The 14429-nt window shown below is 38.9% G+C and overlaps 1 protein-coding gene across 2 annotated transcripts in view; it reads right to left on the minus strand.

Moving 5' to 3' along the window:
- Positions 1–14429, minus strand: part of ANO6 (anoctamin 6) — a 200745-nt gene that overhangs the window by 89390 nt on the left and 96926 nt on the right. For both annotated transcript variants that reach the window (XM_079938006.1, XM_079938007.1), the window contains one exon: positions 1461–1589. In XM_079938006.1, the coding sequence (XP_079794132.1) occupies positions 1461–1589 (129 nt within the window). The remainder of the gene's footprint in view (positions 1–1460; positions 1590–14429) is intronic.

The following is a 14429-nucleotide window of genomic DNA, read 5'->3' on the forward strand; positions in this document are numbered from 1 at the left end:
GTACCAATAAGAAAAAATGCAGCCAATGAAATTATGATACACCTTTCTTAAGATGTACCCTGATTTCAGAGACGTCAAAATGTAAAAATCGGGGCTTCCCTGGTGGCGCAGTGGTTGAGAGTCCACCTGCCGATGCAGGGGACACGGGTTCATGTCCCGGTCCGGGAAGATCCCACATGCCGCGGAGCGGCTGGGCCCGTGAGCCACGGCCGCTGAGCCTGCGCGTCGGAGCCTGTGCTCCTCAGCGGGAGAGGCTGCAGCAGTGAGAGGCCCGCGTACCACAAAAAAAAAAAAAAAAAAAAAAGGAAAAATAATAGGCATCTCAAAAATAATTAAAAAATACAATTCTGATAAGAAAATTCATCCAAGTCACACAGCCAGTTGGTAGCTGTGGCAAAGACAAGCCGCTCTCCACCAAAAACTCATGTTCCCCGTCCACAGCATGGAGTTCCTACTGAGAAATGGCTGTCCAGCCAGAAACTATGCTTTCCACCTTCCAGAGTTCTGACCAATAGAATGTGAACACAACTGACATAGTCAGTTCCAGTCCAAAGAGGTAAAGAAGCACGAGTACTTTCTTCATTCTCTCTCTCATCCCATCCACCATTTATTGATGCTCAGGATGATCTTAGAAACTACCTGTTGAAAATGGCAAAGCCTCTGTGTCAGCCTGGGTTCCTGAACGACTGCAAGGAACAAAGCCCTGCCTGTACCCCCAAACCACTGTGCCAAATAGGGATGCCACATTTGTTTGACACGAGCAATAAGTAAACTTTTATTTTATTAAGCCACTGTAATCCGAGGCTAGTGTTACCTCAACTAGAATTATTTCATATAATACAGTGGCAGAATTAGAATTTGAATGTCAGCTTCCAAGAGCACAGGTTCGAGATTCAGGACAAGAGTTTGAACCATAGCTCCACCGGTTCTTACACTAGAGTCCATGAACTTGGGCAGTCATTTAACCTATGGATCAAGTTTGTCATCCAGAATGGTATGAAAATAAAAGGCACCTCACAGACTGTTCTCAGGATTAAATGAGAAAATGCATGCAAAATGCACGGACCATCCATGAGTTGGCACTCCCTGAATGCTGGTTGTTATTTCACTCGCTGTCATTGTCAATCATCAGCTTCCTTTCATACCTAGTTGCAAATCGCCAAGTGTGCTTTTAACGTAAATCTCTTCTACAGATAGAAAGTGCCATTCCTCTGAAGAAAGTCCGCCTTCAGCTTAAGAGCCTGAGGAAGTTTCTGTTCCAAACTTTAAAAAGTTAAAAAAAAATTTTTTTCTGTTACCAATATCTTGAGGGAATGATGAACAGAGAAAATATGAAGGTATGTTTGTTGTATGATATTTCAAACACCAGTTTCACTTTACTGCTTACATAAAAATAGCACTTTATTTTTTCATTTCACAATATTATAAGGAATAAAAAGAAAATGGGATAAAAAACTTACCCTTTGTTTTTCATTTGAACCCTTTTTATTGGTCTCTTTTCTACTTTCATCTTCATACACTAGAACAAAGTCAATTCTTCGCTGACCATCATTAAAAAAGAGGGAGTCAAGTTTTCCATTAAATTCTTCCTGTGTGGATAGAAAAATAAATTTTAATATAGTTTTTTGAAAAGTGCCAATTTATAAGTGTTTATTTTCTAGCTTTAATAGATACATCAGTATGTTTACAGAGAAAGAGAAATAAATCCATAACTAGTTACTTGACCAAGAGGGCATGGTCACATGATCTTTGCAAGCATAGTCTGTTCTTGGTGAAAGAAGTCCTTGAATTGAGCAAGTTAGCATTATTCTACAAATGTATGGGAAAACATCAGCATTATGAATGTAACACAGTTATCCCAGAATTATTCCCACCTGGATGAGCAAAAGGAGTACCAAGTTTGGAAATGAACACAGTAACCAGAGATGCCTATCAGAAGGACCAAAGTTCATTTAACAAGAGAAAAAAATCTAAGACAAAGCACTGTTTATGAAAATCTCATCCTACCTTGACCATATTTTCTAACCTTTTCATCAATTTTCATGCCTTCTCTCTGAACCTCATCACTTTATAGAAAGTATCATTTTATAACCTTAAACAAATGCCAGAAAATGCTTTGATACACACAAAAGATACACTGGTCGTTGGTATTTGTCCCCAAATCCACACAAGATACCCCCTCACTCCTAGCAAAAAACAAGCAAACAAACAAAAATCCCAGCAACAAGAACAAATAAATGAGCCTTTAATTTAGAGCTTAAAAGCCTTATGGCGTGGGCTTCCCTGGTGGCACAGTGGTTGAGAGTCCACCTGCCGATGCAGGGGATGCAGGTTCGTGCCCCGGTCCGGGAGGATCCCGCGTGCCGCGGAGCGGCTGGGCCCGTGAGCCATGGCCGCTGAGCCTGCAGGTCCGGAGGCTGGGCTCCACAACGGGAGAGGCCACAACAGTGAGATGAGAGTCCCGTGTACCGCAAAAAAAAAAAAAAAAAAAAAGCCTTATGGCATAAAAACAAAGTCATAACGGCAGAACACAGACCTAATACAGTTTAAAACAATCTGTATTACCTTATGGATTTGGATAGAATTGTTTTAATTTGCTCTAAGGAAAGGCTTGAGTTTGTGTTTCTCCAACATCTGGTCATACTGCTTATGTGAATGTTGTTTAAGAATCAGAATATTTTTTTAACTGACAAGTAATACTTTTCAATTTTTCATTTTTTTTCCATTAAAAGTCATGGGGAGGTTGCATTTTGCAGTCATTTGGTGGAACCCCTTAATCATTAAATGTGATTAATTCTTCTCTTCATTCAGCATCAGTTAGTACTACACAAATCACCTTATTTTACCGCCACCAGTTTCCCGTTTTCTTCACACTTTTGAGAAGATGTATATTTTCGCTAAACATATACAAACTGATACTTGCCCCTCCTTTCCTCTTTTCTACCACAGAGCAGCCTAACAGTGTGACTTGGCCTGAGACCTTTCCCAGCCGGGACGCTGAGGGGCCAGAAAAACAGATACATCAGTGTCCCAGGCTGAGGCTACCACCCAATTCTTTTATTTCCAATTTCAGCTCTTTAAAACCAGTAAACGTTAAGAGTATTTAAAGCTATACAAGACACAGAAAACAGGCTTATGGTTACCAAAGGGGAAAGGGTGGGGCGGATAAATTAGGACTTTGGGAGTAACATATACACACTACTATATATAAAACAGATAACCAACAAGGACCTACTATATAGCACAGGGAACTCTACTCAGTATTTTATAACAACCTATAAAGGAAAAGAATCTGAAAAAGAATATATATATATATATATATATATGTATATATATATATATATATATCACTGAATCATTGTGGTGTACATTTGAAAATAACACAACACTGTAAATCAACTATATTTCAATTAAAAATAATTAATTTTAAAATACATTAAAAAAAAAAGCTATACAAAAATGCTAAGGCCTGTTGTTTTCACTTCAGCCATGGAGTTCTTGAGGCCCCTCCTCTCTTCAATTTCTCTTCCTTTCAGTGAAGATGTTACTATTGGTGACAACCTGGGCAGTTGCTAGAGGAAAACCGTGTGTAGAGGAAAAAACTATGAGGCCAAGGGGAAGTGGAGTAAGGTGGAATATAGTCACGAAAACCTGGTCATTGTTACAGACGTCTGAAACGTGTCCAAAGCAGCTTGCTCTCTGGAGCCCACATTCTGCTGCCTTTCTTTGGTGGCATCTGACAGCTCACTGAAGTCACGTTCTGAAGAATGAGGCCTGGAATAAGAACCACATCTGCACGTGGATCCAGGCATTCCTCCCCACACAGCCCTTGGTCAGCCACACGGGTTGGCAGCAAGCCCCCAGATAATCAGGTCTGTATGCACATCTCTCCTGTATGATAGAAGACCACGGCCCTTTGTTGGAGGAAAACGCCACTGGCTTGGCAAGACTGTCTGTATGAAATAACTAGGTCAGACTCTCATATGGTATTAGAATGCAGTGCCGGGGGAAAGAGTGCCAAATTCGTATGGCTGTGAAATCCACGTTTCCCATCTCTTGGCAGAAAACATTCCACTAGGTGACTGGGAAGAGAAGGGAGAAACAAAATGCTGGGCTAGAAAGAATATCTAACAAACAAGGGAACTAGCCCAAATAGAAAAGACTCAACTATGAACAAAACAGTACTGCTTGGAAAAGAAAAAAAGGCTGGATTTTTCAGTTATAAGTTCCAGTATAGGCCTGACTCATCCAACAGGTATTGAAATGACAAAAAAACTAAAAAAAAATTTAAAAAAAATCCTCTTCTAAAGTTTTGAAGTAAAGTTTAATAGTTTCCTAGGATAAATATTGATAATCTTCTTCAAAATGACTGATTATTCAGAGATGGATTATTCTAGTCCTGACCTCTCAAAATCTACTCAAAATTGCATCTTTAGTCTTTTCTACCAAGTCAAAGGGCACCAAGATGAAATACAAAACACCCCTGAAACCCAATCTTTCCTGTTCAGCAGCTTAAGTTTAAAAACACTTTAAGAGATGGTTTAAAATTTATCAGGTCAAATCATTTTAGAGATTGGAGCTTACGTATGGTTACTGACTTCCCCACTAGGAAACTTATTAACTCTTATACTCATCAGAGTAACTTATTGTTACCCTGAGGGTCTTAGGCAAATGTCTTTAATGCCAAGGAAGTAAGCAGAGTCTCTAGCTGTTAATACTTCTTTCTTCCTGGAAAAGATATGAAGTAAATTTCTAATTACAGTTTAGAGTCTATCATATGTTTTATTTGTTCATAGCCATTGCCCTCTCTGGTTCCGAGGACGCTAGATTCCACCAATGTAGCGTCCATTTACTCATTTGCAGCAATCTGACCCAAAGGTGTACTTAAAGACTGCAGTGGTTAAAAAGACTATCCATGTTCATTTGTCATTATATCAAAATAAACAGAAACAATGCTGCCAACCATTGCAGAAGAGTGACCTGACCACCTCTGTCTTTAACTGTTGGCTTTGACATTTCACACTTGGGAAGAGAGACATGCTTGGTCTGAGCCAGGGGAGGTCTGAGAAATAAGCTCCTGGCAGAGCAGTGTAGGAGAGAAGGAATAAGAAAGGTTGGGTGTAATGTACCCAAGTGATGTTTCCCAGGTCTCCCTGCTCTCAGCTGGCTTCTTTCCTCCTTCTATTTGTAGGGCATCTCCTTCAACAAAACAGCCCAAAGGGCTCTTTTAACCAAATCAGGATAAAAATGCAAGCAGCAAAATTACGCTGCCAGAATTTGTGGATTCAACCAACGTCAGACTAAAAAAAAAAAAAAAAAAAAAAAAATACAGAAAGTTCCAAAAAGCAAAGCTTGAATTTGCCGTGTGCCAACAACTATTCACATGACATTTACATTGTATTCACAACAATTTACATAGCCTTTATACTGTACTAGGTAGTATAAGTAATCTAGAGATGATCAAAGGACATGGGAGGATGTGTATACATTATACGCAACTACTACACCATCTTATATAAGGGACTTGAGCATCCAAAGATTTTGGTAACCGCCCTGTGAATACCAAGGGATGACTGAAATTACTTGGTAGGAGAACTTCTCATAAGTTATCTGGATTTTCCTTGAACAGGAGGAACATGGGTACATGTTTGTGTACATGAAGGGTCACATGATGATTACATAATGGTGAGGCTTGTCTTCCGGGTGGAGAAAGAAGGGGTAGGGAAGGAAAGGATCTGCGGAAACAGCTGCCTGGGTGTAACTGCTCCATGGCATTTAGGTCAGTTAGAGACGAGCAGCCCATCTCACTAAGCACCCTCCTGGAATCCCTGGCATCAGCACTTGGAGTCCAGGAAAGAACTTGCTGCTCAACATGTGTCCAGACTCACACTTCTCAAGTGTCCTCAAATAAACAAAATGTGTCCTCAAATAAACCCTGCAAAATCAAGATTGGAAGTCCCATTTCACAATAGAGGCATCTACTCCTAGAGTTTAAGATGCAAATTTTAAATGATTTGTCCAAGATCTGGATACAAAGCAATCAGTTTGGGATGTCTGCTCAAACTCTCATTTGTGCGTAAGGATGTTGGAAACTTGCCTTGGACAGCAAGTGATATTATCTGATTGTATCAGATTAAAAAATTCTAGAGAATTTCCAAACAGTTTATTCCTGCCCCTGTTAGGGCTGTCATTTACTATGAGATTAGAGAGTGTTCCAGGTTTATTTGGATTAGTGGTCTCAACCTCTACAGAAAGCAGGACACAAAAAGTCTTACTGTCTAACAATGATAGTTGAGGAATGACACTATGAAAAACAAACAATATCAAAACACTCACATAATTAAAGAGCAACTGATATGTGAATGTGGAAAACACATGTGGCTCTCTGCGGTCTTCAAGACTAGCAAAACAAAGTAGTTAATTCCAGGAAGAACAAAACAGGAAAAAAAAAACTTTAATTATAGCGAAAAACTGAAGTGAAAATATAGGATTTTCTATTTTTCAGTAAACCTTGAATCCCTGTATATCGCAAGTTTTAGGGAAACAAACGTTTAGAAGCAAGAGCCTTTATGTAAATATTTAGATCCCATGAAATATAGAACATAATGAAAATTTATTTATATGTCACACAGTTATAAATGAGGTATATTCTAGTGTTTTCCCTAACTGTAGCAGAGTCCAGGCGGGTTCAAGGCGTAAGAGATAGTGGAACATTTTTTTCTTTATAAAGTGTGCAAAATTACTGCAAGGGATAGCAGAGACTACATCAATTTTTATTCCTTTTATTCAGATCACCTCCTCGGCCTATAAGAACACTTGATAGTGAGAAAATACAAAGTACAAAGAAAAATGCCAAGAACTGCAGGCATGGAAGGCTGAATGCTGAAGGTAGAAAGATTAGTATTATGAGAAGCAGGGGTGGGAGAAAAGGAGGTAACACGTTAGTACCAGGGATAAGGAGAAGTACATGGATGCACAAGGGAGCCACACAGGAAGTCAGCTCAGTCAATCGCATGTTGGGGGATATGCGTCAGAGTGTCTTGGATGGGGCATTCAAGAACGTGCTGGCGGGAAAGAAGTGCAGTGGAAAAGCTGCTCGTTCAAGGAGGAGGTGTATCTAGAAGTGAGGATTCCAAGTCTGTTAGAGAGTCCAAGAACATCCCTGTTGGTGACTCTGTGACAATCAGGGTAAACTTAGGAGTGACCCAGAATAATATTTGTACAAATCACACTGTCTCCTTCCCCACTCTGTTAAACACACTTTCAGCTTCTGAAGGCCAATGGCCGGGTCTTGTTCACCCTGAGTTCTCTGCTGAGACTGCATTTAGCAGGAGCTTGGTTTGCTTTTTTCTTAGGAAAATATACCTTTTTTTTTTTTTTTTCTGATAAAAGTAATATATACTCAATACAAAAAAAAAAATCTGAAGATACAGGGAAGTATAAAGGAATGAATAAAAGTCATATGTAATCCCATCTCCCAGAGATAAGCCGAGCTTAATATTTTGGATCTCTCTCTCTCACGCACACACAAACACACATGCACATTCACTAAAATGATACCATACTAAACGTACTGTTAAAACACCCATCACAGCCATTTTTCTAGCTTGAAAAAAAGCTCTGCACCATCATGTTTAGTAGTTGCAATACCATTTAGTTAAACAGTTCCTCCACTGATGAACATGTAGGTTTTTTCCAATTTGCTGCTTTTATAAACACTGCTGCAAGGAGCATCTTTACACATATGTATCTGTGCACATGTTCAATTACTATTTTCTTAGGCTAAATTCTAGAAGCAGATTTTAAGGGACCTAGCCTTTTAGAGGTTTTTTGATATATATGTTGCTCAACTGTCATCCAAAATATTTATAAAAATGAACACTTCCAACAGCAGAGTATGAAAGTGCCTTTCCCTCACTGGATTTCACTTTTTCACTTTTCCCATGAGAGTTAAAATACCGGTTTTTTTTTCATTTGCACCTTTTAATTAGAGAGCACTAACATTTTTATGGGTACTGCCCAATTGCATTAATGCTTTTCTGAAATGCCAATTACTATTCTTGACCTAACTGAACTATCTTATTATTTAATCCCTTCTCAGTAGATTCTCTTGGTTTTTACTCATGAGATACTAAAGACCACGCTGGCAAAGGAGCAAGTGGGTGAATGGTAATACAGAAGCAGCCCATACGGTTACTTCCCAAAAAGAAAAGAGAGAAATACTCTAGGGCACTGTCTACCAGCCCTAGGCTCAACAGTGCTGACGTGTTTTTGGAAATGTAGACATTTAACTGGAATGTGTGATACTAGTTTGAGAAGGTCACTGGCCCCTGGACATACTTTCCAATACAGTTTACATGCTCCCTGTGTAACTACCAAATATCAGTATATATTTTGACTCATAATTTTTTAGAATATAGAACTTACTGCTGATTTAGTTTATAAATGATTTCTGTTGCAAGTTTAAAACTGATGTACAAATTCTTTTTTTTTTAATTTATTTTTGGCTGCGTTGAGTCTTCATTGCTGCACAGGCTTTCTCTAGCTGCGGTGAGCAGGGGCTACTCTTCAATGCAGTGCTCGGGCCTCTCACTGTGGTGGCTTCTCTTGTTGCGGAGCACGGGCTCTAGGTGCACAGGTTCAGTAGTTACGGTGCACAGGCTTAGTTGCTCCGTGGCATGTGGGATCTTCCTGGACCAGGGCTCAAACCTGTGTTCCCTGCATTGGCAGACAGATTCTTAACCACTGTGCCACCAGGGAAACCATGATGTACAAATTCCTAAAAAAATTGTCTTGCTGAGGGAGAAGATATGGGGATATATGTATATGTACAGCTGATTCACTTTGCTATAAAGCAGAAACTAACACACCATTGTAAAGCAATTATACTCAATAAAGATGTTAAAAAAAAAGAAATTAAAACTGAACAAAAAAATTGTCTTGCTAATTTACATTTGTAAATGGCTATAAGTAGTTTCCAAATAGTGGAACTGGCTATTTTCAGTCATTTCCCATCAAAAATAGATGTAGTTCCTTTATAAATAATATTAGACTGTGCCATGAAAATACTGCTGCTGCTTCTTCGTCTTTCTTTTCTTTTTTTTTTTTTATACTCATGAGGGAATGCTCACATGCCAACGGCTTGATTTGGGATATGCATTTTGCCTTTGTTTCCCTTTGCCTGTGTTAAAATAAACTCTAGAGTTCTATTATTAGAACATCATGTTTCAAACACAGGGTGAGGGTGGAGACATAATGCCTCAGGCATAATTATTGTTAAATACTTCCCTCTAGCCTGTGCCAAGGAAGCAGTAGTTTTAGCAAAGAGAGTTCTCATATGTTTTTAAATATTATATTCTTAAAATTTATGAACGAGGCTAGAGGAAATATGAAAAGAGAACTTTGAAATGACCTTTAAAATAAAGCTTTCTTAAAAGGAGTTAAGTAACCAGGGAAGATAATAAGCTTTCTCTTGCGGGAAGATTCTTAGTTTGGAGCCTTCTCAGGGAGGACGGACTCCGAGTGAACTTTTCCTTAAACCCACAGTTAGCTGGGATTGGGATTTGCATTAGCATGACTTCAAACTTGTTTTGCTTTCCTGTTTTCCCACAGGTGGTACACCATTTTTAAAACTTTTGTTTAGCTTTCCTTAAAGGTGATCTGCAGAAAAGAAGACGAACAAGTAAAGAAAAGGAAAAGAAAAGGAAAAATGTGAAAAGGCCTATAGTGGTTGTTTTCTTACTTTCCCTTTTCTAGAAAAAGCCATCATCTGCTTGCACTGTTCTCATCTGGTAGTGGTAACACTGGTGAAAGAAATGTGGGTGAGATTAAGCTGTAAGACATTCCCAATAAAGTCAGGAATGATAAAGTGATGGATGTGATGAAACAAGACAAGTGGTGCAAGAGGACATTTGTTTGAGAATGGTTATCCTCCTGGAGGCTGACCTCTTAAGGTTTCGATATCCCCAAAGTGTCTTGCTTTGTTTTAATATCGAACTATGGATTTAACATCAATCCATTTACCTTAAACTTTTTTGAACCTATTAGCATTTTCAGTTTGTATCACCTCCTGAGGAAGAATATGCAGTAGGTTTTCCACGCAGGCTAGATGGTTGTCCTAAATGACATTTTTCGATCTTTAAGAAATAGTTCCCGATCTCATATTCTGGAATCAGTTAGAACCAAAATAATAGTGCTACAACCAAATCCTGCATGACTTAATGGACTTTCACACTATTCCATCTACACAAGCTCCTTAGACTTAAGGAACAATCATTTTAGCTTGACTTCATAACCATAGGTTTCCCTCCACCTACCCTCTTGCTCCTCTTAATTAATCTTATTTCAATAGCATATTTATTTTCAGTTTTTGGAAAATTAAATGGTTATGACTCAAAATTATTAACTGGTAGTTCCCATTCGCCAAATCCATAACTGTAAACTGCCCCTTTTTCTTAGTCACCTGAGTTGCATGGGGCCTGGGTTACCAGTCCCTGAGATTTCATGCTTTGAATGAAAGCCAATCTCACAAAATGTGATTATGATCTGAGAATAAACAGAAAAGGGAGTTTCAAGATATTGCTCTTCAGACTGTTGAGCTGAAGAAGACACATAAGGTAGAACTGAGGGCGTAACTAAGGCAACAAGTGTTCAGCTCCTTACTGGGTTCCTGTGTAATTCTTCTTTTGCAGACTCCCTTACAGTTACAATCCATCATTCCCAGAGAGCTCTTCATCTTTCACAGGAGGTTTCCATTTGCCATCTAAGAACTGCCCTGAGTTATTTTCAGCTGCTCAGGGTTTGCAGCACAAGTGTCCCGTCATCATCTGTGATTCCCCTATCGGACTGTTAGGTCCCCATATGTGCCCTGGTCATAATCTTCTCAGACCACTTCTCTAGGAATTGATGTTTGCAACCTCATTCAAAGCAAGAAGAAGAAAAATCAGAGCATCTAGTGCCCAGCAAAGCAAAGGATTGTGACAACTCCTATCAGTTGGTTAATGCCTTATAAAGATGTTACTTTTTCTCTTGAAACTCAAGAAGCAGTTTACAAGAATAGCTATTCCTTGCGGTATCAAAATGAGGATGCAGAGGTGTTTCCAAAACAAAATTTAAAAAACCAAGTGACTCATTTAAAACAATGGCACAAAAATGTTAAACTGACTACAGATAATAAATAACACCTTAAAAAATCTTCCTCCCATCAATTATTGGGAATTTTCAAGAAATAAAATGCTCTGAGGAAATGAGTTTTCAGATGAACTTTATGCTAATTAAAAGGTTACTTCAACCTTTCTGTGCTCAAAATTTTCTCAAATATAGTACATAATAATTTTTGATGTCTTAAAAAGAGGATATTGAACATAATTACTACTAGTATTACTACTACTGCTCTTATTAAAAAAGTAAAAATGAAGAGAGCCCCAAAGAAGAACAAAGAACATGGGTTTTGGTATCCGGCAGAGCTAGGTTCAAATCACAAGTCTGTCACATATAACTAGGTGTGTGCCTTTGTGTATGTATTTCATCTCTGTAAACTGAATGTATTCACCTGTAAAAGGGGGAAATCACAGAAAGAAATGCAGGATTATTGTGAAGATTGAGATGATGCATGTAAAGGAATAGCACAGAGCCTATAACACAGTAAAAGCTCAATAAATGTGAGCTTTTGGTGTTCTCTATTTCAACATGAAACAGTTCTTCATGGATAACTAGCTGTGTTAAGTGCATTCACAAACTTTACAATCATTAGGGACTTTCACCTGCATCTTGCAGAACTCTGCCATTACTCAGATTATGAGGAGTCCCTTCTTTTGTTACCAACTTACCAGTCTTTAATAGGTATTCCACTACCCTTTTATTTATTGCTTATATCTGCTTTGAATTGGGCAACCAGATTAACTGAATCTGTTGAGGTTCTTTGAAATTAAGCCTTGGTGCTTTGGTTTGGGATGTCAGAGGCTTTTTAGCTTTCTTCAGGTTCTGAGTAAACTGTGATTGAAGCAAAGGGTCCCATCCCAGAAATGAATAAAATATGGTTAAGGGTGAATACATTATCCCCTTCCCACAATCTCTTTCGAAAGAGGTCTTATGACATCTGGCATCAAACAGAATGAATTATAAATTGAGACAGAGATAAAAAAAAGAATGAAATTTTGCCACTTGCAACAACATGGATGGACTTGGAGGGTATTACGCTAAGTGAAGTAAGTCAGACAGAGAAAGACCAACACTGTACGATATCACTTATATGTGAAATCTAAAAATACAATAAACTAGTGAATATAACAAAAAAGAAACAGACTCAGAGATACAGAGAACAAACTAGTGGTTACCACTGGGGAGAGGGAAGGAGGGGTACAAGAAAGGGGTAGGGGATTAAGAGGTACAAACTATTATGTATAAAATAAATAAACTACAAGGGTATATTGTACAAAACAGGGCCTATAGCCAATATTTTACAATAACTGTAAATGGAGTATAGCCTTTAAAAATTGTGAATCACCTGTGTTGCACACCTGTAACATATTATACTGTACACCAACTATACCTCAATTTATAAATAAATAAATAAATAAATAGAGATGGAGAATCAGGGCCAGAGAAAGTAGGAGGAAGAAATGTACTAACCATTGGGACAACTGCAATTGTGATTTCAACATGACATTGGCACAAGGCCTCCTGGCAGCAGGGCAAAAAGGAAATGTGTTCAATGATACAGTCCTTGCTATCAGAAAAAAGGAAGCATTCTGATTTTGGGGGGAGGAAAAAGTTTCATGTGAGATCTTGTACAGAAACACCCAGTTTTTGTCCATTTCCCTAACAGACAATGACCTTAGCAAGGAACTGGGGTTATAAAATATAATATACTGGTAATCTTTGACTTTTTAGTCTTTAGTTCTCATATTGCTTCTACCTTTGAAGCAATTAGTCTGCATTTCACTGCTACATCTATTGCTATCACCCTAGTCTGTGCTCTTGACCTTCACTAATTAGATTACAATTAATATCCCAATCCGTCTCCTTGCATCCAGCTGTCCTGTTTGCCAATTCAATTTATATGTATATATATACATATGGATGTTCCTAAATCAACATGTTCAACTCACAGGATTCAAAAACCTTCAGTTTCTCCGAGTGCCCTTTGGAGAAAATGCAAACTTTTCAGATAGGTATTCAGATGTTTCATAATCTGATTATATCTCACATTTTATTTACTATCACTCCCCATTCCTAACCCTCTAACCCCACCATGCTTTCTCATCAGCGTTTGACTGTATCATGCTGCTTCCTGCCTCTCCTCCTTTGCTCACATGATTTCCCCTCCTGAAACCACCACCCTTTCTCTTTCCCACCTATCCAAATTTTAATTCTCCTCCGAGGTCTAGCTCAGTTCTTCTCTCATGCAGCCTCCCTAACAACTGGGTTCATGTTTCTTTTTCCCTCACCAGACTACTGTCTGTAGCAATGCATGTGTGTTCTGTGGACCTCCGGGGATTCCTAAGACCCTTTCGGGGGGCCCATGAGGTCACAAACATTTTTATAATAATACTATGACGTTATTCCTTTTTCTCATTGTGTTAACATCTGCAATGATGGTACAGAAGCCACGGTGGGTAAAAACTTCCAGCATCTTATTAGCACAACTCAGCAGTGGCACCAAACTATATGAGTCATCATCGTATTGTTCACCACCACCTACTCACAGTAAAAAAGTCACTTCACTTAGGAATGTTCTTGATGAAGCTGTAACAATTACTAACTTTATTAAATCTTGACCATTGAGTACCTGGATTTCTTTTTTTTTTTTTTGCGGTACACGGGCCTCTCACTGCCGTGGCCTCTCCCTATGCTGAGCACAGGCTCCGGACGCGCAGGCTCAGCGGTCATGACTCAAGGGCCCAGCCGCTCTGCGGCATGTGGGATCTTCCCGGACCGGGGCACGAACCCGTGTCCCCTGCATCAGCAGGCGGACCCCCAACCACTGCGCCACCAGGGAAGCCCAAGTACCTGGATTTTTAATATTCTGTGTGAAGAAATGGAAGTACCCATAAAGTACTTCTGCTGCACATCAAAGTATGATGGTGGTCTTGAGGAAAAGTGCCGTGCAATTTTTGAGTTGCCAATTTTTTTCATAGACGCCACTCTTACTTGACAGACAACTGACACAAAATTCAGTTACATAAGCTTGAGCATTTGGCAGATAGTTTCCCGAAAATGAACAAAGTGAAACTGTCGTTTCAAGGAAAACAACTAACAATATTTATTGCTAATGATAAAATTTGAGCTTTCAAGCAAGTATATATTAGAATTTAAGACAACCTGTGTTTGCCCCTGGGAACTTGACAGCTTCCCAATATTCAATGGCTTTTCTCATAGGATTGATGAAATGGAGATTGGAGGTGTGTTAACAAATGTATTTTTTTCAT

This window comes from Stenella coeruleoalba (genome assembly GCF_951394435.1).
Source record: "Stenella coeruleoalba genome assembly, chromosome: 11".
Classification (NCBI taxonomy): Eukaryota; Metazoa; Chordata; class Mammalia; order Artiodactyla; family Delphinidae; genus Stenella; species Stenella coeruleoalba.